Source organism: Scleropages formosus, chromosome 17 (assembly GCF_900964775.1).
Source record: "Scleropages formosus chromosome 17, fSclFor1.1, whole genome shotgun sequence".
In the NCBI taxonomy this organism is placed as follows: Eukaryota; Metazoa; Chordata; class Actinopteri; order Osteoglossiformes; family Osteoglossidae; genus Scleropages; species Scleropages formosus.
The window spans coordinates 16,578,176-16,604,797 of NC_041822.1; the positions used below are offsets into that span (position 1 = coordinate 16,578,176).

The following is a 26,622-nucleotide window of genomic DNA, read 5'->3' on the forward strand; positions in this document are numbered from 1 at the left end:
GCGTCAGACAACTGAGGATATTCAGTCATCACAGTCAACCAAAACGAAGGCAGCGAGCAAGAGCTATAGAGATGTCTCAATCTGGTGTCAGTTGATAGATCTTTTCCTGGGCAACTGAAGGGGTCTCTGACCCAAGCAAACGAACTGGAATCCTCGCTGAAATAACGGACAAGTTGTTGTTTCATTCCATCAACATGTTGAGCGACTGTATTAATCAAAGGGGAGATATTTATCCCTGTCTCTTGCACACAGTCAGATATTTTGACAGATATTTTGCCTTTCCAAGGATGGAATCGTGATTATCTGCACAAAAGCTGATTGGGGCCTTTGTTTGTTCAACACTGCAGATTGGACTGATAAATCATTCTTCTCTCAGGTACTTAGGAAGTCTTTGCTCAACATCATATAACACAGCTCCATTCAGTGACGTGGCATTTACATTACTAACCAGCCAATGTCAACAACCACTTGTCCAAACCGGGGGGACAGGTATGACCAGTCACAAAAGAAACCGTACGTAAGTACATTTTGCACAGTTTTGCACTTGCAGAGCGCAGCGTTACCTCATGTTTCGCGCTCGGTCAAGCGGTTACTGTGTGGGGCGGCAGGGGGCGGTACTGCTCAGAAACATAGAGGAATGGCTCGTGCGCGAACGGTAAGGAACAGCTCGAGCTGCTCGGGGAGTGCTTTTGGCGCCAAAAAGTTCCCTTGTGGTGGGTTTTTTTAAAATAATGTGTATTTGGTGGCAAAGTATTGAAAATTAAGAAAAATACAAAATAATAACCGAGTAATAGTAAAAACGTGGAATTTATGTAGCTTGTTCAGTTTTTTTTTCTTCTTGTTTTACAACGAACGACCTTTTTGGACTGACTGACTCTGAGGTAATTTCTGTGGTGCAGGACTCGGAGAACGACGCCGATAATAAAAACCTGTACATGACGAGGTGAAACCCATTGGGATTAAATAAGTTTTTGTGTAGTTCCACACACTGTTTATTTTTCCATATGGAAAAATAACAAAATTAACATTGTCATAACAATTAACTTGATGATATGATCTCAGTCAGTGCTCTGTCTGTCTGTGTAGCCTACGCGCTACTACTAGCAGACAAAGAATTATAATTATAATTAATTATAACTAATTACCCGTACTTCCAAAGAAACTAAAATATCCACGGATTGCTTTAAAAAGAGATCAAATTGTTTTTTGTTGTTGTTATTTAGTGAGTAAAAGGCGCATGTGCATACATGCTGCAAGGCAATATAATATTTACTGTTTACCTTTCTCAAGAGTATCTGCCGGCAACACTCTAAATCTTGTACACTATACACAGATATTTGGATTTTAATGAGATTGTCCTGTTTTTAAGGCAGTTCCCCTCTGGTGCAATTATTAGTTCCCCCGAACAAAGGCTGAACAAAATGCGTGTAACAGCAGACTTTGCACAAAAGGTAAAGCAGGCCTTGTGGTGAAGGAGACAAAACCTGTTTAATTGTTAAAGCTTATAGGTGTGTTTGTAACATATCTTATAGTGTCTGTTATTATTTTAAATCTATAGATAAATATCAGGGACACAACTGATTCAAGGTGTGTATACGTTGTCATATTTTATTTTACTGTTTTCTTTTTACTTGTACTTCTGTGAATAATATTTGGATTCAAACTGTGAAAAATGGGCGATATGTAACACACACACACACACACACACACACACACACACACACACACACACACACACACACATTTTCGGAACCGCTTGTCCCATACAGGGTCACGGGGAACCGGAGCCTAACCCGGCAACTCAGGGCGTAAGGCTGGAGGGGGAAGGGGACACACCCAGGACGGGACGCCAGTCCGCCGCAAGGCACCCCAAGCGGGACTCGAACCGCAGACCCACCGGAGAGCAGGACTACGGTCCAACCCACTGCGCCACTGCACCCCCTACGATATGTAACACAATCTACTTCAATTTTAGTGAAAAGTCCAAACATGAAATTTCATGCAGAGATCAGCAAAGCAGCCTTATCATAGATAATGGCAACAGAGGTAAGGAAATGAGATTTAACTGAATTCCAAAGGCCTACTGTAAAAGTACCCTCTGCTCCAGTGGCTCTGCTCAGGAATGCTGTGGTTAATCAGTGTTTTAATTGATATTTGATTTACCAAATTCTGCAAAAATTTTTCAGAAAGCTTTTGAAATATATTGAAAAGTCATGAAAATTTGCCTTCCTGCCGGTGTTATTTTGCAGTGATCTCTTAATACAGCAGTTGTTTGTTGCAGTAAATGTGTAGAAAAGCAGATATCATGTCATTGCCACAGGTAAAGGAATATACAGTACAGGCAGTCCCTGGATTATGAACAAATTCCGTTCCTAAGTCTGTCTTTAAGTTGGATTTGTACATAAGTCAGAACGGTTAGGTACGGTCCGTGTCTAACGTCAGTTACTCAAATGTTTGTCTTAGTATATAGTATATTGTGTACCTTTTTAATGCATGAAAAACATTAAAGAAACGCTTCTGGATACACTAAAACATCTTTAATATAACAATACAGTAATCATAATAGTGCCACACCCACGCTTCCTGAGCAACGAGGCACACCTCGGGCTCGGCAAGGACGGAGGCATCAAAGGCTGCGGCAGGACTGTGACTGACGTGGAACCTTGTTCGTCTCGCGCCTAATGATTCAACCTGCAAGTCTCCCTGCCCTAGTCCCTGCTCCTTGCTCCTTGAAACCCCTTGCCCGAGTTTATTACCTGTGTTCTTGACCTTTGCCTGATACTCGACCTCGCTTTCTGGATTTCCCTTTAAATGACGATTGCACATTGAAGATCTCCGCCTGTAAGTGACCACGATTTTTGGATCCTCCATAATAAAAGTCAGTTCGCCCTGCAATTGGGTCCGTCTTCTCATTCCGGGAACGGAACATGGCAAATAGTGATACAATGTAATGATAATGATAACGACAATAAATGTAACTACAGTATTTATAACAGAGAAAGACATAAAATGAATAATACATGTAACTACACTATTTATATCAGAGAGAGGGAAGAGGAGGAGCGAGAGAATGTGTGTGTGTAGGTATAAAAAAATATTAAATAAACTTTGCTTGCCTTTACAATGTTTGTTGATGTTTTGCCTTTTTCTGATTGCTTTATTATTTCCACTTTAGTTTCACTTGTGATCGTTTTTCTTTTCTCTGATGCATCACCGTTACTTTACACTTTGGTGCCATGGTTTGGAGTGTAGAAACCAAAAAAAAAAAAAATTAAAGTCAAATACAGTAACACACGAGACTGTTAACAGCAATGTGGTCCAACTGAAAAGAACAAAGTCTTTGTCCTACTTTGGGCTCATGCACCCATGAGTAGACGAACCGCTGTAGAGCATGTTTTGATGCCCGTCGCAAAGTAGCACTTGTTTGTTATTATGAATCATTGTATGTAAGTCGAATTTTTAACATAGTAGGCTTTACAGGGGGGTGGTTCTCAACCAGGAGGGGTGCGGTGGCGCAGTGGGTTGGACCACAGTCCTGCTCTCTGGTGGGTCTGGGGTTTGAGTCCTGCTTGGGGTGCCTTGCGATGGACTGGCGTCCTGTCCTGGGTGTGTCCCCTCCCCCTCCAGCCTTACGCCCTGTGTTGCCAGGTAGGCTCCGGTTCCCCGTGACCCCGTATGGGACGAGCGGTTCTGAAAATGTGTGTGTGTGTGTGTGTGTGTGTGGTTCTCAACCACGGGTTGTATGTAAGTTGGACGTTCGTAACCCAGGGTCTGTCTGTACTTTTGAATGAAGCCTCTGCTGTCTCTGGGACGTTCCAGTAACCATATCTGTATTCATCTGGGTTTCCTCCCACAATCCAGAAAATATGTTCTTTATTGGAATTGGTGACTGTTATACTGAATTTGCTTTGTTATTTACCTTTTTTCTTTTCAGTGTTCCTTATTTTTTTGTAATAGGTGATGAAACTGACTATGTGGTGCAACTTAATGAAGCTGAATTTTATTAATTGTGAGACCCTCTAGAGTATTGCGCTCTTTAAAGTGGCAAGAAAATTTATTCAAACTCAGATCATCAAGGCTTACTTTACATCTTTTGGCCAGCTTCATTGCAGATTGAGTGTGTCAGTGACTCTCAGGAGACATGTGTGTCAGGAAGGCTCCAGAACCTCTCATCCCCACCCTTGGATGGTGTCCCTCATAGAACCTTCACATTGCGGCGCAGTGCAAGGCTAAGCAAGCAAACGACTTCAGGAGAAGTGTCTGATATAGTTCTCTGTAATGTAGGGTAAGTGTCTTTGAGTAAAGTTGACTGTTGGCTGTGACATACAGGGTTTTCACAATAAGGGAGGGTATAGAAGGAGTTTACCATTGCCTTCTTCTACATGTCTTTGGGCTGTGAAAGGAAACTCATACAAAAAGAGGACGTGCAAACACTGCACAATGTGTACGATACTATTCCAACTCTATACTAACAGTGTTATGGCATGATGAAGGGACAATGACTAGTAAATGTAGTTTGTAAGATTTACTGTAATAATCACTGAGGTACTGTGGTTTTACACTTGAAAACAGATACCAACCACTGTGTAGTACATTTCTTTTTTATATTTTTAATTTAATGAAAAATATTTTGTATTTAGGGGGTGCGGTGGCGCAGTGGGTTGGACCGCAGTCCTGCTCTCTGGTGGGTCTGGGGTTTGAGTCCTGCTTGGGGTGCCTTGCGACGGACTGGCGTCCCGTCCTGGGTGTGTCCCCTTCCCCCTCCGGCCTTACGCCCTGTGTTGCCGGGTAGGCTCCGGTTCCCCGTGACCCCGTAAGGGACAAGCGGTTCTGAAAATGTGTGTGTGTGTGTGTGTGTATTTTGTATTTAGGGGGTGCGGTGGCGCAGTGGGTTGGACCGCAGTCCTGCTCTCTGGTGGGTCTGGGGTTTGAGTCCTGCTTGGGGTGCCTTGCGACGGACTGGCGTCCCCTCCTGGGTGTGTCCCCTTCCCCCTCCGGCCTTACGCCCTGTGTTGCCGGGTAGGCTCCGGTTCCCCGTGACCCCGTAAGGGACAAGCGGTTCTGAAAATGTGTGTGTGTGTGTGTGTGTGTATTTTGTATTTTTTTTGCCCTTTCTCATTGCAAATTTATTTATGTGACATTCATGCAACGTGACTAAATTTTTCCTATATGCCAGGAAAATGTCTGCTTTAGCTCCAGACCCACACCTGCAATGCCGGGTTTCCCAGTCTTCTACACAGTCCATTGGGTGCCATGAAATTTCACGGTATTCATCTGCAGTCAGCACAGCAGATACTTACAGAGGCAAGTAGTACTGCTTGATAGTGAAATAAACAGGGTTTAGTTGTAGTAAGTGGTAATGATCTATTATCTCATTTTGCAATTTTACCTACTTGATAAAAAGTTCTTTCAGCTTTCAATTTTTATTACTACGGTGCTTGTCAGATTTATGTGCCTAGATGGTAGTTCAGAGAGTGCACTGCAATTTCCCTCCACATAGTTTTGGTAGTGTGGCAAGCCTTTGAATGGTCACCTCTACTGAGGGTTCTAGTCAAGCTGTTTAGTCATTGTGGATATAATAATTAACATACGTACCTGAATGCTGTGTTGTATAATAGGACAGTGTTATATTTATAAATAAAAGTGATAAGAATGTTACAATAACAAGGAAATGTTTTTTAAAAAGTTTTATTTTAGATTTTTACTTTTTGCTATGGGTAAATTTACATAGACAGTGCATATACAGTAAGTACTTAAATGTTTAATATTTTGAATATTTAGTCAAGCTTCTGAAATGCAACCCTACCTGCCACTTCACGTATAAATTGATTTTAAAAGTGGCACTTTTAGTCAAGTTAATTTATAATAGTGTTTATTATTAGATTATTATTTTTAGATTAGATTATTATTAGCTTCACATATAAATCACCTTTTTACTCTATATTCTGTTTATAGAACTTTTTATCAGAAGTAAACCCATGATTATCTCTTAGTTTTAGGGGAAGTTCTTTTGAATCATTAAAAGTAATGTCTTCAGCTAAATAGCTAATATCAGTCAATAATGTAGGATTTTTTTAAAGGATTCTTTAAGACATCTGATGAAGGACAGTTTCCCAGGTAATAATATGTTCACAAATAATAATTTTGCAGGAACAAAGAGGTCACTACTAACCAAGATAAGGCAGGATCTCTCCCTAAGCATGATTCACAAAAGGAACAAGTTTGGAGAAACCCTCCTGCATCTAGCAGTGATGGATGGGGATGAAAAGCTTGTGAAAGATATGCTACAGATTGGGGCCAGTGCAAACATACCTGATAATGCAGGTAAAGAACAGCTGACATTATTTATAAGATGGTGTTTCTGGTCAAAGACGGTATTGTCTGCGATTATTAATTCTATCTGAACTCTTAAGTGTAATGTTTTTTCCTCAGTGCAGAAATTAGTAGTTTTAAAGACAGCTGAGAAACTTGCTCGGTACCTTTTCTTTAACTGAGCTCTGTGTTAAAGGTTATACAGTAGCAACAATGCAGATTGTGACTAAATGGCTGATGCAGTAAGTAATGTTTAAAATACATTTTGTTAGTTTGTGGTTTACTAGCACAAAAGCAGCAGTATTAATAGCTATAATTGTATTTATACTGTATAAATGCATTTAAGTATTCTTAAAAGTTTTCTAAAATTGTTCCCTGACTGGACGGTTATTATAAGGCTGGACACCACTCCACGAGGCAGTGGCTGCGAGTCATTATGCAATTGTAGTGGCCCTAATTCAAGCTGGCGCAGTAGTCGACTGCACTGGGGACAACGGAGTCACCCCTTTGCATGATGCCATTTGCCTTGGCAATTATCAGGTATGTGTGCTGAAATCCTGACCAGTATCAGAACACACTGACTCATCATTTTTCTCTGTTAGTGTGTTTAGCTAGTTTGAAATGGAATCTGTTAATTTCCAAAGTTAACATTATTAAAAGGAAATATTATTAAAAATACATTTTAACATAGTTATTTAAAAAGAATGACAGAGTTTTTTTTCACCAGATTGCAGAGCTGCTTCTAAACAGTGGTGCAAATCCATTGCAGAGGAACAGTGATGGAAAGTCAGCCTTAAGTATGACTGTGGATGATTCAATGACAAAACTGATGGAAAGATATGGCCCCAGGACTAAAAACCTGTTTCCAGGTATTAACATTTGCCTCCTAAGTTTTTAGTTATTCTGTACCATTTTCAGCCAAACTTCAGAAGTATGCAGGAATAAATTAAGTTTTTTTGCAATTGTTTTTTAGGTGTAGCACATGGTAAATCTAAACACTCCAACTATGAAGAAAGCTGTAGCAGAAAACAATACATATCTCCAAGTCTGGTAACTGTAAGTACAAAGTAATACACAGAGCAGCACCTTCCCTTGAGAGGTTAATATGTGTGATAAGAAGATATGATCCATAAACACTAAAGTTGGTTTTGCACTTCTCGCATCTCTTTTGGATTTGGAAGCATACAGACCATCTTCATGACATTAAATTCTGTCTAAATCCAGTCACTGTGTGGTTATCCTAAGTGAAGGAATTTCCTTTTGACTTTTAGAAAGTGGTGCTGCAAAACATGGGAGGAAGTGTCAGAAAGGGAGGGAGATCCGGTAAACCCAAAGAGACCAACTCAAACCTGCAAGCCAAGAGCAGTGAAGAAAAGACCTACTGTAGAGGTTGTTTTTCCAAAGTTATTGAGTCAAATCATTGACCTATTAACAACTGGGCTGAATAAGGTTGTTAAAATGTAGGGAACAGTAGCAAGTAAAGCTGATGTATTTTTCATTAAATTCATTTACCTGGTACACACATATTCAGAACAACTTTACATGGTCATTGTGACAAACTGAAATAATTCCAGTGAAACTCTTTGTATGTTCAGTTTTAATTTTGTTATATGGTAATCTCATTTTGGGTTTCAAAATGTTTAACTTTTACTGTTTAAAAGGGCAGTCTGCACGTACTAGGTTGGGTCAGTCAGGATCCTCTGTGGTAAGTGACCAGTTATTTATGGATGCTGTTGATAATACTGTAGTGCTGTAAGTCACCTATATATCTGTCTCCATTCCATTTCATAAGGTGCTTCTAATAGCTGAATAACTGAGAATTAATGTATATTTTCAAATGTGGGTAGAGCAACTATATTCCTTTGCCATTTTTCTCTTATCCAAGGTTAAATTTGTTTAATGGGACTGGCTGTAGCAACAATGGAGTTCATTGTTTGAACTACCTGATTCTGTGTCATTGTGTTTACCTTTTGCTTAAGGTGCAGTATATCTATTTTATCCTATTGTAAATTTGCTTTCTATAATGGAAGGGTAGAAACCTGGTATAATAGAAATCTGGTGGTATTACAAGTTTTGCAGGTAGGCTGAACAATATCACACTTTTGTCAAATTAAAGATCATGTAGGTGTCAGTTGGCATTGTGAAGCTGCCCCAGATGAACAGTTAAGAATTTGTCAGCGTTTTGTGAACTTTTTTGCTTTAGGTGAAGAAGTCTTCTTTTCAGCAGGATACCAGGGTAACGGAAAAAAAATATTGCAAATGTGTTCCCAGGCCAAAACCATGATGACTAAAATGGAAGAAGTATCTGCTGAGGAAGAAATGATAAAGCCCAAGAAAAAGAAATTGGACAGTACATGTGTGAATCAAAAATGCCAGTCCATAACTGAATGCAAATCACTACCAAATATGCAGATGGGAAGAACAGCTAGGAACGATGCCTTCTCAGCAGGTGGACAACAGTGTCATGATTGTAACTCAGCAAACAAAACTTGGGATTGTTCTGGGTCTTCAGTTTGCTGTTGTGAGGACAAGAAATCATATGAATCAGTGGCATATAACTCAGATCTAAATACTGACAATGCAGATGAATGTAACATTTCACCGCTTGCTTCTAGTACAGAGGCTTTGCAGCATCCATCCATTCAACAGTGCCATTTCTGTATAGATACTTGTAAAATCCAAAAGCAGTCATATCAAAACTCTTCTGATAGTTGTACACAGTTGCTTATTTCAGAAGAAATTAAAACCAAATATAAAGGGTTGTCACTTTCTGATTCATTCAGGAGTAACACTGTTGGGATGGATTTTTCACCTTTAAATACTGGATGTGGTTTCAGTGAAAAACATAGCCAATGTGATGGTGAATCAAGAAATGTGGACCACAACAATGAAATAGAATTTGAGAAGGAGGAAAATCTGTTTTCACATGGAGATTATAAAACTAGCACCCCAGTAAAAAAAGCACAATGCAACCACCATTCACTGATATCTATAGTGTGCAAAGAATCTATGCAAATAGAAGGAACAACAAAACTTACCAAAAAGTCGCTTCCATCAGCTGTACCCATATGTACCTCTGTATACAGCTTTCCTGCAATTGGTACAAGTGATTTACGGGAGGTGGATTTTGGTACCTTTGGTAACCTGAAGTATCGTCAGAGTCACAGATGTTGTCACACATCACAAGAACATGGAAGTCTCCTTGATGGTTCTCTAAAAGTGGATAAGCAGGTGACATTGTCAAATGTTTCTTGCAATGAACAAGAAACAGTGGTGGAAGAAACAGACCGTATCCATTGTCTAACAGCTGGAGAGGACATTTCCAAAGAATTTACTGAGAAAGCCATGCTTTGCCACTCTGAAATAACACAGTGCTGCTCAGAACTCCATGGTACAGTTAGCAAAGTGACAGACAAGACTTCTAAGACTGTAATTTCAAATGGTGAAAATGAGCATGAAAAACATTGTGCTAAAACCAGTCGGAGTCATGCTGGTGCAAATACCAATAAAGAGATAATGCGGAATGATGCTTTTTGCAATGGCCATTCAGAAATCACAGATACAAAAATTCAAAAAGATACACCACGTGCAGAAGAGGATGCTTCAGATAACTCTTTTGACTCTGACTGTACTTTTATTTCAGAATCTGCCTATGTGCAAGGAAGATCTTACGGCTCTACTGTAGAACTACAGAATGCCAGTGTAACTACAAGTTCAGCCATGTATTCCATCTGTACTGCATACAAGGAGGATGTCAAGCATAGACATGCCTATATAAATTCAGTTTGCATTAATACAGAAGGAAGCACTGAGGCTGTTTATGCAGCCAAAAACTGAACAAGTCAGGACAACAGCAGCAGGAAAAGGGATGGATTGAGAAACAAACAGCAGCATGTAGCTACCTCCCATAACAAAAAGTCTAACAATCAAAAGGAGAAAGGTGTTTTAGAAAATAACAGTGTTAAAAATAAGTTTGAAGAAAGCCAGTCAGAAGAAACCAATCCAGCAAGTGGCCCCAAAAGTAAATGCTTTAGGGCTGGCAGCACACCTTGCCCATTCCCATGCATTTAAGTTACAGTTCTTATCAGTGTGTTGTAATGTAATTGTTATATATAAAACAAAATATTACATGTATCTATATGTAATGTATGCATTTCATATATATATGTAATAAATATTTTCTAGGTATATATAAATATAAAAATAAGCTAATGTTAAGTCAGTGTAGACTGTGAGTCTTATATAGTCTTCGTTTTTGTCTTGTGATGATTAGAGCTACAGAGAAGTATAAATGTACCGTTTCAAAACATCCAAAAAAGAAACAGCCGTGGAGAATCCTCCCTTCTTTTAGCATCCAAGACTGGGGACTTAGCTCTTGTCAAAGCCCTTGTCAATGCTGGAGTAAGTCTTAACCAGGCAGATTCCTCAGGTTTGTAAGATATTTCTCAAATTATGCATTATCATCTTTTTTCACAGTAAAAGTGTTGTGAAGTATCTTTCATGAATTGTAGTAAATATATTTGAATACCTCAGTGTTTCAGTAGTCAGATGTAGTGTTTCTCCTAATCACCATATTTAACTTACACACATTTGAGTGAAACTTGCATTTCTTGATTCCAAAAGGTTTTTACTCAAATCAACTTACCATGCAAAACTGCTGAATATTTACTACAGCTTTTCAATTCTATATTGCGGGGTGGTCTTTTCATGCTCAGTATTTTTAAACACTACTATGCCACTCTGGTACAACATGCATTTGCATTTTTTGCTTCCAGGATGGACACCCCTACACGAGGCCTGTAATCTGGGACATATAGCTATTCTTGAGGAGCTTCTGCAAGCTGGAGCAGATGTCAGTAGCCGTGGATATGGTGGTATCATACCCCTGCATAATGCAGTCACTTCTAACCATTTTAAGGTAAATGGCTTTGAATGAGTGTGGCTCAGGCAAACTATGAAATCTCTTGTGCTGAGCTCCACAACGGAATTGGAAGGTTGAAAATATTCCAACTATCTGTCAAAAACCCTCTGAAATAAATACACTTGAGTTGTCTGGCCACAGTAACAAAGTACTTTTTAATTTTTTGAACAGCATTTCAAGCTTTTGTACTGTCTTGCATCACAGCTTCTTTTGTCTACGAAAGTGTTTTTCCACTGCACACTATTATCTTAGTTTGAGATATCGACTGGAATATGTTAAGAAATGATGGAGACTGTCTAAAATATGTCTTGAGTTCCACAATACATAAAACACATTGAGCTTCTGTACAGGCTGTCCAGCTACTCCTTCAGTATGGATCAGATCCTGAAATCACAGATGAATCTGGAAAGAATTCTTTTGACTTGGTGCATGATGAAGCCATAAGAAAGCTACTCTCGTCATTCCAGAGACCCCTTGTTGGCAAATCTAATTACACAGGTACACCATGCTGTAGCACATGTACCCCATATACTGTATGTTGTACGTGTGTGTGACTTTATACCATATATGATGTATACAGACATTTTTTTTCTGTTGAATAATACAGCTATGTCATGTCTTTGTCATCTTTAATATTCAAGCCAGAGAGAGAACACCAGCTGCTGTATGCAGTTTCTGCACAGATGATAAATTAGCTGGTGTCTGCAATAGTAAGAAACAAGTAAGTGCTCTAAAGTGTGATTTGTTTAAAGATACTGAAGTATTTTGGAAATGTTCATCGGGATCCATGTCTGGGTATCGAAAGAAATAGTTTAAATGAACAAAATTGCATTTTCATGATATACTGAGAAGTGGAAAGTTATTTCTACAGTACAGAAATTCCTTTATAGTTGTTTAATTGCATAAATAAGAAATACAGCAAATGACAATCTTTAGACTGATGCAATGATGTTTTTGTCAACATGATATACTGCCAACTTTTTTTTTCTTTTTTAGTATCCATATAAATCCTCTAGTAGAATTTTAGAGGAAGTGGAAAAGAAAGATGATATGCAACCTTCAAATTTTACAGAACCAGAAGCAGCAGGTAGAGTGTTCTATTTGCCCCTTTGGGAACTTACTGCACTGCCACACATTATCCTCAAATACAATTGTGTGTCAAATGATTCTATCTGTACTTACATGATAAGGGCGCACGGTGGTGCAGTGACGCAGTGTGTTTGGCCTGTGCTTGCTCTCTGGTGGGTCTGGGGTTCGAGTCCTGTTTGGGGTTCCTTGTGATGGATTGGTGTCCCGTCCTGGGTGTTTCCTCTCCCCCTCCAGCTTTGCGCCCTGTGTTGCTGGGTTAGGCTCTGGCTTGCCTTGGGACAGATGGTTTCAGTCAACGTGTGTGTGTGTACTTACATGTAGATTTTTTAGTAGAAACAGATCAGAGCCCTATCTCACACTGAAGCGTTATGGCATCCTTTGTGGATAATGGCTGTCTTGGTGGGTTACCAGACTCTCAGCTCCAGCCCAGTGTAGTAGCATTTCAGACAAAACAGATAGAGCCTTCGGTTGATATATTTGTCTCAGCAAGTGGCTGACCTGGACTGCAATGAACCTGGAGCACAAATCATAGGCAGCTGCATTGTGGAGACCTGCGCCCCACCATCGAGGCTGATCCCTGTATGCAGCAACAGGCCTTACATTACGAAGTCCTGTAAAAATGTGATGCCTTCAACAGAGACTCCAGTTGGTGACACTGAACCAAACCAGGCAGACACTGTGAAAGACAGCGAATGGTTGATTGGTCTTATTCAACAAGGCATCATCAAGCCTGGAAATAATGTCTTCCAGTTGAAATTAAAGGTACAGGTAATTTTTGTTTTAATAAATTAAGATTTTGTTGACTTCATAACATTTTCCATGAAATCTCTGGATAAGAGCTGTTTCTGCAGAAATTAAAAACATACCATTTGAACATAACATGAAATGGTTACGGAACAGAAAACATCAGCTGTTTTAAATTGTCCATGTTAATGCATTAACATAACAAACACATGTATGTGTATATAAATTTTTCATGATGTAGGATATGTTTGTTTATAACAATGTTGTGAAGATGTTAAAGCTGGTCATTTGTGTTGTGTTGGCTGCCTGAGTGAAAATACAAGGTACACAGGGTATACAAGGTAATGCTTAAGTGCAGTAAAAATTTTCATTAAATGCAATTTCCTGCTGGATCAACAGACCCACTTTATTACCTAAAACACTAACAAGCATAAGCAATAATGTTGTGTTTGGTTCACAGGGCTTCTGCCACACTGCTTCCCTGCAGCACAACGGATCTCTAAAGGACGTAAGAGGTCAAGTCTATGTTTCGCCACAAGCGTGGGTTCAGTCTCTTTCTGGTACAAACATCCCTGACAGCCCAACTTTTGCCTGGAAAAAGGTAAAACAGTAAGACTTACTAAATCTTGAGGTGAAGAACATTTGATTTTTGAGTCAGGCATGAATTCTATGGTGCTATTTGCTTTATGTAAATCTGCAAGGGGTGGTCAGATGGGCAGTACCAGGGTGTGCAGTAATTTTATTTCTAACACAAGGTAAACTTGTTAGCATGCATTGTGCAGTAATGTTTGCCTTAATTATTTACTAATCTACTGCAGAACTATAAGAAGTCTCACCTTGTCCTCTGTCGTCCTTGTTTTAGAAATAGTGGGGAGCAAGGTCACATGTAGTTGTAACGATGCATGTGCTATATTGACCACATTAGTAATGATGGATCCACACTGTTTTTCTGTAACAGTCAAAGCTTCTGCAATGAAAATGTATTCTCTGTTCTGTAAACCACTATTACAATTTGAATTTTTCTTATATTTTTGTTTATTAATTTAGCTGATGCTTTTCTCCAAACCAAATTACAATTATAAGTTTTAAGGTACTTGTTTTTTTATTTAAATTTAAATTTAAATTGCAGGTGATGTATAGGTCAAAGTCACTATCAAGGTATTTTATGAACGCTCATCCAGCAGCAAGTTGTGGTACGGAATCACAGCAAAACGTCTCTGCCATACCTCCAGGTACTCTGTTTGAAGGTTAATAAGTCATTATTGAGAAATACTGGTGTTCAGGATAAAAGCTGGGGATGGAAAGGGAGGCTGCATATGAGCTTTTAATGTTATGAAGTTATCTTCATGGTTCTGCAGTTTCTGAATTTCTGCAGATAAGGCTTCAGTAGCGTGTTTATCAGACTAACGCTCCAAAGTCCTCAACTTAACCTTTTAATTTCATGGTTGTTAATGTCAGTCAAATGTTAAGTAACTGGAAATTCAGAAATAATATAAATCATTCCCTTTGACAATATCAGCTTGCAAGTCAAATTGTAAATGTCTGTAATTGGGACTCAACCAAACCCTTCCATCACACTCCTGCCATGCATTTATACAGCGTTTAGCATTAATTTTATAACCTTTAACATTTATAACCTCTATGACATTTTGAAACTGCTCTTAACCACTACTCAGTTATTTTATTATTTTGCTCAGTTACTTCTATTTTGCATAATCAAGATTGTGTAATCAACACGTAATAATGCATTAGATCTCAAAATATGTTCTTTACTGTTAATATTGTTATTGGCTCAATGAAAGTGAATTATTGCCTGAATACTGTTTTGGTTATGTGTTGCTCATTCGCATGTACTTACATGATAAGGTAGTCAAAGCTCTTGAAATAATTTTAAGGCCCCCTCTGCAATAATTCACGATTCCCAAACATCATTAAGAATCCTTTAATTGAAGGAGCCTTTTACAGTATAGTAAATTATGACTTAAACAGTTCACAGTTCTCTCTGTTATACGCTCTAGTGTGGGGAAAGGAATCTCCCACTGCCTTTTTAAACCATATGGGAGCTTTGTGATGAGGTTTTTTCTTCCAAAGGTGCCATTACTGTGGCAGAAGTTTCCTTTTTCCTGAAATGTTTTGTTATCTTTAGGGTTCCACTTGGCCATAGGTTTAAGTCTTGTTTCCTGACATTTCTTTATTTATCCTTGAATTTATAGTTTAGATAGCAGACCAGCTTTTCTGGGACCAAGAGTTATGTAGGTTCTTCCTTGTTATCAGACACTTTATTGGTGTCAGTATTTAAATAATGTTGAATCATTCAACTCAAATAAGTCAACTTAAAGACTGCAGCTGTTTACCTTAGATACACAATTTTTCCCATGAGTTCCATTTACATACACATTTGGCAAATACTTTTCTGCAAAGAAATGTCAAATTTTATACAAAAGTACATTCAACAGCAAGTGAGTTTAGATACATCTAACATAACCTTTTATGTGATGACTGAGTTTGAGTTTTAAAATGAACTTTTTTATTTTTTTAATGATGTTTATTTTTATAGGATTACAAGTATCAAGGAAATGTGGTCATAAAACAAATTCCTAATTGTGAAACGGGCTCCAATTTTTCTCTTTTTTTCCACAGAGACATTTAAAAAGGATTCCTACATAAGTAGCTTTATGTCTATTAACAGAATACTATTAATAAATGATGATGAGCTTATGCCCAGTTATATACTTGAGCATCACTGGGATGAGCTGCTATATCTTGATGACTGGACATCCTGAAGACAAGCAAGTCCAGCCCATAGGAAGTATTCCAGATTGTCTCTCTTTTGCTGGTTTCCTTTCTAAAAGCTGGTAACATTATTCATAGCCAAAGCAGTGTGAGTGCTGTGTTTTACACTTGTGAATGGTCAACAAATATGTACTCGCAATCCATATTAAATATGCTATTCAGTTGTGTGTATAGTTTTAAATTGTGCTGTTTCATCTTGAAAGAAAAATTCTAATTTGATGTTTCTGTTACTTGAATTTTTTGCAGTGTTTGAAGTGCTTTCTGTTGATAAATATTTCAAAACAACAAGCATCACAAAATAGTATTCTGAAAGTTTCTGGTTGTGTCACTGCTTCTCCTCACACTTGAGTCATCAATGATGCATTTAAAATGCATAAAGTTTCACTTGGCACCTTTTGGACCATTGTAAATTTAAAATAAAAGTATGACAAGCATTGTGCACGTGTTTTGTATCAAGTAAACTGAGATTCAGGAATCCATATTTGTCTAGAGCAAATACTTAAATTGTACAAATTCTGGTCAAACTGCACAGCAGTCCATGAATTATGTCCACCTTGTTACAGATCCTGAAATGAATGCACCAGCATCTTCTTTGCATCTACTCTCCCTTGTTCTTACAGACACCAATATAATTATTTGAGTTAAACATAAACTGTCACAACCATGCTTGATCCAGATTCAATATATTTCTGTGGAAAAATAGACATGAAAATTATTTCTATTCTTTATAAAATGTTATTGATCTCTTTTATTGTTATATAATTAACCACGCTGCGTACGCGCATTCATTAGTGTAGCTATTAAAACGCAAAGGTCACAAGTTAGAATAATGGGTAAAGGGTTGGCCGTAGTAATAGGGGGAGATACCAAATAATTTACAAAACAACAGAGTTGAGAACCTTTATGGGTACTTCAACTTCTCATTGAACAGTAAATTTCAAAGTGTACAACAGTATCTTTGGTAACGTTCCATGTCCATGTACACCGTTCAGAATCAGTGTGTCGCGCTGCATTTATAAACGCATCATATTTGTGTTTCATACGCGGCCGCGCAGCTCCTGTTCCACTGGTCACCACCAAGTTGTTTGAAGGCGACCAAAAACACGCATTTTAAACACAAACATGGAGGAAAAGTATGAAAATAAAAAGAGAAGAAAAAAAGGACACACATGATGATGGAGAAAAAAGGAAAATAGTCCTTGTCAAAGGTTGGGCCGCTGGCGCGGGGACAAACCGGATATCGGTGTGTTTCTTAGGTTATGGTCTGAGAGGCTCCGCGAGCCCCTCCTAGGCTATAAGCAGCGGTGAATTCTCTCGAGTTCGGTCGTCAAGGAAAAGTCTCGCGGGGTGCGGAACGTGCCGCGACCGCCGCACTGGAGCCGCTCTGCGCGGAGCCCCACACAACCTCTGACTGCGCGCGTGTGTGTGTGTGTGTCACACCTCCCCCTCGGGTCCCTCCCACTTTCCGTCAGCGGCTTTAAATCAGCACATCCCCCTTTGCGTTCACATTTATTATTCATTTCAGGGACTTTTCCTGAGGCTCAAAAGCGACGTACATCTCGATCCATTGACCCAACTTGAACTTCGGGACGGACCGGACACAAGACCACCATGAAAGTAAGCAACTTCAACGCACCGTTTCCGCGGACGCGCCCCTCAAACTCCGAGGGGGTTACTACTCTCCGTGTGCCCGTGCCCGTGTCCGTGTGCTTACGTGTGTACCCCGTGTGCACGTCACGACATCGCCAGCACCTTATAATCTTATTTTGTGAATCGTATGAACGGAACACGGTACCGTACTGTCAGTAGTTTGGCGAAACCGCCCCGCGGCGCGCACGTGCAGCTCCCGTAAGTTACCGGAGAGAAACGGACCTTTATGTTTAACTCGGTTAGCAATAACGGAGCGGAAGAATATTCGTCTCGCCGAACATTTCAGTTCAGTTGAGGTCAGTTTATTGGTCCGAAGCGATCCTCTCGCTCGGGACGAGCTCGGGGCGGAACACGACTCTCGCCCGTAAAGAAAATGGAAATAAAGGAAAGGAAAGGAAAGGAAAGGAAAGGAAGGTGGGGGGGGGGAAAGGAAATAAAATGGGACTGTCGATCAGCAGTTTGACAGCCCTGATAAAAAGTGTGGGAAAAGCAGCGTGATGTGTGTGTGAAGAGGCTGGGTGCCACCTGGCCGGTACGGCAGGGAAGTAAACGGGCACACAGGTCCGGCGTAGGACTCTCTTGCATGCAGTTGTGCTCCACACGTGGTGGTGTTGAAGGAGCGACATGCCATGTCCCTGCCCTTCCGCTGCACCAGGCACAGTCAGTGTCAACAAGATTTTCGTGGCCCATGGGTGGCAACCATGGATCTGGCATCAGGGATTCTGTACGGACACCCTCGTGTCTTGAAATCCTACCTGATCATTGAAATGCAAATTGGATTTCTGCGCCACTTCAACCAGACTTAATGATGACTCAGCTGTTGACTATTTCTGTGTGACAGTGTTGTAGGCTAACAGGCAATAAAGTTATGTCAGTTTTCAGTAATCTAGTAGTAATCATTTAGGTGGGGTGTGAATAAATGAAGGCTGTAAAGATGAAAATATCTTTGAAACTTGACAGCACTTTCCACGGGTCTGGTGGATTTCGTTTGTCTGTCGCTAATGCAAATTTTAGAGTTTGCAGCATAGTGTCAGTGAGTCTGAATGTCACCCAAGACTGATCCAAAGACTCAAATAATATATGTCGGAGGAAGGTTTTTTTTTTTTTTTGAGATCATTTTTAAATGCTATGGATACATTGATTGTTAATATTCTAGACACACTAAATTGTTTTAACTACTTTTCTGTTGAATTCAATGTGGCTGCCTTGTTTTAACACCAAGGGGAATTTCTTCTCCTTTACCCCACATGGTAAACTGTGTCTTTTTTATATTTCCTCTTGCAGAACATTTTGTGAATTTTCTTCATAACAATTACAATTCTCACACTAAGGGAAAATTTGACTGATATATTGACAGATTATCCACCTTGTTTTAACTGCTATTGCAGTGGCCAACTTTTTAGCAACTGATTGGAGGAATAGATTTCAAATTCTCATCAAACGCTTCTTATGCATATGTGGTGTCAGGCTTGGAACAAGCAGGCTGGAGACAGGTAGGTAGTGCACCCAATTGCAGGTTGGCTTTAATTGTTCAACAAGGTTCGTAGGACAGGCAAAGGTCTCTCAAGGCACGAGCATCACAGACCAGGGAAACCAGGCAAGAGTCAAAAACTGGGACCACACAAAGAAAGGCCACTGAGCCAGCAAACCCACAAAGGCATTTGTAAGAATCCACATCATGGTGTGGGCTCAGAGCTCCTTATATCCCGGCGGTTCTCAATTAGCCACAGGTGTTGCCGCTCTGCTCGTTCCCGGAGGCGTGACACATGGGATTGCGCAACTGAAAGCAATGGCTTGTTCTTTTTCTTTCTGTTTCACAAGGGCAATTTATGAGGTAAGCGCTTTGGCTATATCTGGTAAAAAATACTGTTTTGTGCCTGAAAAAGGAAAAACGTACAGTCCAGAGCACATAGCAGACACACTATGTTGCCTAGTGACCATCATAACAACTATCTGCACTCTGTCAGTCTCCCATCACTGACAGCAAACATCATTTCAAATATGAAAAATCAAGTTATTTACTTGAAAATAGATGCATATTTAGAAATAAACTTGCATGAACAAGGGTGATGTCTTTTACGTTCACTGTTCTAATTGCTGGTGATGTTTTAAATATTGTGCACTTGTTAACTGGAGAGGAAAGTACTTTGCCCTGTTGTGTGGTCATGGTTTATATTTATTCATTTATTTGACACTTTTCTCAAAAGAAAGTTACAATGGTAAACTCTTTCTCACACACATTGACTGAAACCGCTGGTCCCAAGCGGGGTCGCGGCGAGTCAGAGCCTAGCCCGACAACACAGGGCGTAAGGCTGGAGGGGGAGGGGACACACCCAGGACGGGACGCCAGTCCGTTGCAAGGCACCCCAAGCTGGACTCAAACCCCAGACCCACCAGAGAGCAGGCACCGGCCAAGCCCGCTGCACCACCGCACCCTCCTGTACAATGGAAAACTACTTAAAATTATTTACCCATTTATGCAGCTTGGTAATTTATTTTACCAAAGCAATTTTAGGGTATGTATTCTGCACAAGGATACTACAGCTGGAGGTGGCATTCAAACCTACAGTCTTTGGGTCAAAAGGCAGCACCTCTAATCATCACACTACCAGCTGGCCCAGCTAGTTATTTTAAATCAGATTCTGGAGGATACCTGCTGCGTTTTCATCATGTCCACACTAATAAGGTTACATTTGTTAAATCTGCAATGTTAAATTTGATGTGACAGGGAGCAGTTATATTCTGTGAGGCAAAGATTTCAAGCGTCATGAGCCTAAATGCATGAAAACTTACTTTACTAGACCCTTACAACCAGCATTGCTCCTGTGATTGTGAAATATGATATTATTCACGTTCCCAAATTCTGTACGAGTGAGTGCAAATATTCAAATTCTTAAAGTTACACCCTGTCACGATCCACAGGGAGAGAATCTGCCCTACTTTGGGGAATGGAGGCAAATTAGTAATTTGGTTAATGTACCACAGTGGAGCCTTTAATTCTGAGCCCTGCAGCAGGGTGTGACACTAGGGATGCTGGGAACAGAGCATCATGTGTTCTTCCAGCTACTCACCTGGAAGGGTCGCAGTTAATCAGGGGTTCTTTTGCCCAGCATTTCCTCCACATTTGACACGATATTAGACAGACACTTTGCAAAATAGTCTTTATGTGTTCTTTCAACCCGACCAAGGTGCTTGGTATAAATGAATTTGTGTGACCACATATGATCTTGCAGAGGATAAAAACCAATCAGTATAAATCAGGACATTGTCTATTTTACAAGTACATGTGCAGCATGTTAAGTTTTACATATAGTTTATACTCTGGGCCTCATCAGTCAGGATAGGGTCATTTATGATCCTACCAACCAATGTCAACAACTGCTTGTCCTGAGCAGAGTCACTGTGAGCCAGAGCCTACCCTAGAAACACAGGGCACAAGGCTGAAGCGGGGGAGGGGAAACACCCTGGATTGGATGCGAATCCATCGCAAGGCACCCCAAGCGGGACTCAAACCCCGGACCCACCGCACAGCGGGCACCCACCCGTACCGCCCAATCATAATTAGTTTTGCTGCATCTCATTTTTAGCTCCAAATCTGTTTTGCATCCGTAACCAATCTTTCTCTCATCAATAAAGTAGGTAAATAACATTTTATCTGTGTGCCACAGGTGAGATAGTGTGGTTTTTAAGTTTTATACCACTCATTTATTTTTTGTTTGTTTTCTGTCATCTCTTGGCATAAAAAACAGTTTCTGTTTCAAAAAGTCAGCAAGTAACCGAGAAAATACTTAAGGCCACATAACAACCATATATTTCGGTGGATTTTACTGACAAAAAAGATGGCAAGTATGTTTGTGAGTTGTGTGTTTTTTAAATAATTCTTTCAATAATACAATATCAGACAACACAAACAAGTCAATCAATCAACAACACAAAATTCCCTTTCAGAACCCAGCTATATAAATGGGTAAATAATTGTAAGTAACTTAACATTGTAAGTTGCTTTGGAGAAAAGCGTCAGCTAAATGAAGTAGTGCAATGTCATGTAATGTGCTTTTCACAGTTACTGCAAGTTGTTTTGGTTTGCAGTCCTTTTTGAAAGGGTATCCCTCTTTGGACTGGCTTCCTGCTTTGCGTGGCTTCAGATCAGTCATGGGCAGCCCATCCAAGTGCTGCAGCAGCTGGTGTGTGGTCAATGTGCTTCCGTCTTTGCACGAGAGGAGAAACTGTTGCTTTTGCAAGCTGTTCCAAAAACAGCCTCCTTTAGTCGTTCGGACAGAGACGTAAATATTAGTGTAGAATATGGTGAGGAGGCAGTCTTCTTGCAGCTGTGTGCCCCTGTGACTTTGTCAGGATTGTCCTCCTTCACAGGCTGATGATGCCTTCTTCTTGTTCCCGATCCTTGTTTCTGTTTGAGATGCACCACACAAGAGTGGTTGTAGAGGTTAAAGGGAGTACGGAAGGCAAGACCTCCGATTTGGAAACAGTAAGTGCAGAGGGGACTCCAGTTAGCACTTGTGACAGTTTTGAACTCCCCCTTTTCCCCTTCACTTGTTTGTGTCATCTGATATTGTATTATTGAAATATTTACAGGAAAAAAACATCTGAAAAACATTCTTGCCATCTTTTCGGTCAGTAAAATCAACTGATATATATGGTTGTGTGGTCTTGTCTTAGGTATTTTCTTGGTTACTTACTGAAATACGTTGTCTTCCTACAATAGACACAGTTTTTCTGATGGTTGCACATTCAGATGTGACACATTTGTGCTTTTTCAAGGTTTCCACGTAACAAGCCTTTTTTTTTTTTTTTTTTTTTCTTGATTTGATCCCCTCTGGTTAATCTAATGGAGCTTGCTCGAACTTGACCGTAAATGCAATATTTGTATAAAAACTACAGCTGTATAGAAATATGAAAATTATGCTAATACAGTATTTTAATTTATGTATATTTTGTGTGACTTTGGGAAAAGTCATCAAATGTCAGGCTAAAAAGATTTAATTTAGGGTGCATGTACTGCTGTTGAAGTTTGAAGACAGGTCCAGTTTGACCCTAACAATCCGTGAGGTTAAATAAATAGTGTTTGACTACATTTATTTCATAGAAATCTGATCGACCATGTATGTAAAAGTGAAGACCGGAAACCTTGCCTTGTCCCATTAGCCAGTTACCTTAATCTTTGCACTGTTTTGGTGAATATTAGGTAACCATGCAAGATCTTTCAAAGTACGTATACTGTAATTTAGTCTTTCCTTGCTCTAAAATCCAACATGCTGCTCTGCAGTACAAGTGAACGTGTCAGGGTTGATTTTTAAATCTCTTTTAATCATGCATCCTCTTTTTAATCTTGCATATGTCAAAATGGAGCTTTGCATCTTTTGTGATTGAACATGTTTTTATTTTTCTCGTTACAGGATGAAAATACAATGTCCTGTCTTACGTAAGCTGAAACACAAGCACCTGTTCCTTTGTTTACCTCTGCTGATTGTGTGTCTTCTGAAATCTCTGGTCTATAAAAAAGAAACGGCAAACAACAGCGTCCTCATAGACACAGACACATATGAAGATACGAAGAACGTGTCCAAGAGTGAGCACTCCGAATATGAGGTGGATTGCGCTGCAGTTTATGAGCTGGATCCAGTAGAGGTGGGAAAGTCCTTGGAAATCAGGCGTAAAAAGACTGTTGATGTGGAAGATGATGCTGTTGTTTCCTTGACCTCAGACTGTGACAAATACATTGCACTGAGAGGATATGGGGACATACCAGTATCAGATGAGGAGAAGCAGTTTCCACTGGCTTACTCGATTGTTGTGCATAAACATGCTTCCATGGTTGAACGTATTCTGCGTGCCATCTACATGCCTCACAATGTTTACTGTCTTCACTATGATCAAAAGTCCTCGAAGGCATTTGCTGCTGCCATGCAAAACCTGGCCCGGTGTTTCTCCAATGTCTTTGTTGCCTCCAAGCGGGAATTTGTACAGTACGCCCACATAACGCGACTTTACGCTGACCTTAACTGTCTGTCTGACCTCCTTGACTCCAAAGTCCAATGGAGGTACGTCATTAACTTATGTGGCCAGGACTTCCCTCTCAGGTCCAACTTTGAGCTCGTGGCAGAGCTGAAGAAGCTTCAAGGAGCCAACATGGTTGAGTCAAGTCGCCCCAGTCAGTACAAGAAGCAGCGCTTCACCTTCTCTCACGAGCTCAAAGACGTGCCGTTCGAATACGGGCGGCTGCCCGTCAAGACGACGCAAACCAAAGCGCCTCCGCCGCATGGCATCGAAGTGTTCGTTGGCAGTGCCTATTTCATCCTGTCACGCCAGTTTGTGAACCATGTTAATGGCAGCCAGCTCGTAAAGGACCTCCTGGCCTGGTCCGCAGACACCTATTCCCCGGATGAGCACTTCTGGGCCACCTTGGTGCGAATGCCAGGGGTGCCTGGAGAGATTCCCAGGTCGCAGCCTGATGTGACGGACCTGATGAGTAAGACGAGGCTGGTGAAGTGGATGTACCTGGAAGGGTCACTGTACCCACCCTGTACGGGCACTCACATACGCAGTGTGTGTATCTACGGTGCGGCAGAGCTACGCTGGCTGCTCAACTTTGGTCATTGGTTTGCCAACAAATTTGACCCCAAAGTGGATCCTGTTCTTATTAAGTGTTTAGAGCAGAAGCTGGAGGAAAATCAACGGCACTGGGTGAACTTTGCTTCAGGGAAACCAGTCTAGAGGTGGAACTGAATTCCTCAATTGAGAAGACCATAACATATATAATACATATTTTAAATGTAAAAATGACCATATGTTTAGTCATCAAAAGAATATTTATTTTTAAGAGTCTAGGTTTAAGGGGTTGCATATGTAAAGTACTTTTTTTATATTGCACTTCTCAAACTGATACCAACTGTGCTTTAATTTTTTTAATTTTTAAAAAAAAAAAAATTTAAATTGCAAACAAAGAAAAATGGTTCTTTCCTCTAGTTTTGGCATTATTTCCAGCTGAAACACATAAACAGTAATCAAAATCTTTAGAGAAAAAGAACAGTAGATCCCAAGCAGATTCAAGGTGCCACATCCGAGAGACTTGTGGACTGGTTCTGCTGAAGTGGTTCTCAAAAACTTAGCTCCATCCAGTTCACGTCTTTCCAGATATGTTTCTCTTCTTCTTTTTTTTTTTTTTTTTTTTTGTGTAGTGCTTCACGAAAACTGGTTGTTCTGGAATGCTTGTATGATCTGTGAAGTACAAGTGGCAATTGGAAACATGCAGCCGTAGTTATAACTGCATACTGGAGCAATTAAACGTACATCTCAAAACAGGTGAGGGGGCAAAAGTCATTGATACAGGAGGTGAAACTCTCTGGGGGTCTAACAGCTGGCCTCCCAGTGATCTCGAGTGTGCTGATTTTACACAAGTAATGTAAAGTATTACTGTTCCACCAGCAGGTTCAAGTGTGGTCAGCTGGTCATCTAGACCACCCATACCAAGGTAGGTGGTCATCTTCAGGCTAGGAAGTGACATGAGTGATGCTGATCATACCGGGTTGCAGGTCTCTCACACGGCAGATCGTGGAATTGTTCCGTCCAGTTTGTTTGATGGTTGTGTTTTGTGTTTTAATCAATTTTTAAGTTTATTGTATGACTGGCCAAGAAGAAGAATCTGGAAACAAGCATTTTTCTTATTTCACAGTCATATCACCTGTCAGAGAAAAATGCCTGTTTCCTGTTGCGGCATCATGGTCAGATATTTGAGTGTAATTGGGACATTTGTTAATCAGCATATGAAGTCATAATTTTATTGGAACTCTCCTTTGTTAAGGAACAGTGTTGGTTATGATTATGCAATTGTGCCTTGAAATGTGAGATTAATGTCTCTGGTGTTTTTTAAAATGCAAATATATATTTTTAAGTTACAGAAGGTGCGAAAATTTTACAGAAATTTTTGAGTGTGTATGGGGTGACTTGAGGTGAACTTTTTTCAGAATTAAAGCTCTAGAAATTCAAACTTATGTTTCAGTAATGTGTCTGTGTTTTGTCATTATCATCATTTACATGAATCGGAACTTTTCACCAGTACCTTAAACATCTGTTTTGTATGTTGTTGAATGCATTTTTTCCACAAAGCTACGTAAGAGCTGAAAATTTGAAGCGCAAAGATTAGTAGGATAAGCCAGCAATCATAAGTGTATTTACCAGAGATGAAACTGCTGATCCATTTGCCTTTTAGCTCCCCTCCCAAATACATTAGACCAGCAGAATCATCCCAAGCTGCGGCTCAGCCTCATGCATGAGTTCCATGGGTAGAAACCCATATCCCCTAAAGGGGTGATTTTTAAACTTGTGTGAGAAAATAACTTTATTCCCAGTGGTTTTGAAAGCAATGGGCCAATTGTTGTAGACGCGATTATGGGAAGCAAAGAGTAATTCGTTTCAGGTTAAATAAAACTGGTTTTCTCATTTTGTAAACACAGGTAGTTGCTTTTGTACGCCTACTTTCCTGTTTTGTTGGAACACTGTTTGATTTTCTGCGTTATGGGCAATCTTGAACCCAGTGGTATGAGGCAGAAGGATGGTATTTAAATTGATGGTCTAGAAATTGGTTTCTTTTATGGATTCTTCTTCAGTTTAAAGTGATGACCTTCACTGTCTGAAATAAATCTCTAAGCTTGTTTTAGACTAGAACCTATTTGCTTCTCTCCCAAATGCCCACATTGCTATGGAAAGATTCTGTAAACAACATCATGCAAATAACAGCATCAACCCGTGATTATGTTTACATTTTATTTGAAAGGAATGAATGCCTTGTTTTGCCTCTGTCAGCTCTGAGTAAAGAAAGGTCTTTCCACCACGATGCTGTTTTACTGACACAGGGAGGTCTGTGAGCTTAATCTGTTTTCGGGTAAGACCAGGCCACCTTCCAGACACTGATGACTATGCTGAACAAATATGCGCGCAAGGCCAAATAAGTGTTTTCCAGAGCCTCAACATCCCCGTTGCCCACTTACTGGCATCAGCTCCTTTGCCTTTTCCCATGTTGAGCACCATCTCTTTAGCAGTGAATTGAATCCATTTCACACACTTTCCTCACCTAAAGAAAACGCTGTTTTACTGCA

The 26,622-nt window shown here is 40.1% G+C and overlaps 2 protein-coding genes and 1 long non-coding RNA gene across 5 annotated transcripts; all 3 read left to right on the forward strand.

The window, feature by feature from the left end:
- The first annotated feature begins 8,640 nt into the window (after positions 1-8,640).
- Positions 8,641-11,120, forward strand: LOC108938064 (uncharacterized). Its single transcript, XR_001966382.1, has 3 exons — positions 8,641-8,761; positions 10,586-10,741; positions 11,088-11,120. It is a non-coding gene; the product is annotated as an uncharacterized LOC108938064 (long non-coding RNA).
- LOC108938062 (putative ankyrin repeat domain-containing protein 31) lies at positions 11,119-16,056 on the forward strand. Its single transcript, XM_018758340.2, has 8 exons — positions 11,119-11,230; positions 11,584-11,731; positions 11,875-11,954; positions 12,230-12,320; positions 12,960-13,090; positions 13,527-13,667; positions 14,196-14,298; positions 15,707-16,056. The coding sequence occupies exons 4-8, from the start codon at positions 12,284-12,286 to the stop codon at positions 15,847-15,849; spliced, it is 555 nt and encodes a 184-aa protein (XP_018613856.1). The 5' UTR covers positions 11,119-11,230; positions 11,584-11,731; positions 11,875-11,954; positions 12,230-12,283; the 3' UTR covers positions 15,850-16,056.
- Positions 16,057-17,357: 1,301 nt separating this feature from the next.
- On the forward strand, positions 17,358-24,295 carry LOC108938040 (beta-1,3-galactosyl-O-glycosyl-glycoprotein beta-1,6-N-acetylglucosaminyltransferase 4-like). 3 transcript variants are annotated; one of them, XM_018758315.1, is made up of 2 exons: positions 17,358-17,476; positions 22,924-24,295. In XM_018758315.1, the coding sequence occupies exon 2, from the start codon at positions 22,925-22,927 to the stop codon at positions 24,239-24,241; it is 1,317 nt and encodes a 438-aa protein (XP_018613831.1). In that variant the 5' UTR covers positions 17,358-17,476; position 22,924; the 3' UTR covers positions 24,242-24,295. The 3 variants fall into 3 exon arrangements, with proteins under 3 accessions (XP_018613831.1, XP_029115404.1, XP_018613832.1); XM_029259571.1 differs by lacking the exon at positions 17,358-17,476 and adding an exon at positions 19,303-19,343; XM_018758316.1 differs by lacking the exon at positions 17,358-17,476 and adding an exon at positions 21,945-21,995.
- The last annotated feature ends 2,327 nt before the right edge of the window (positions 24,296-26,622 follow it).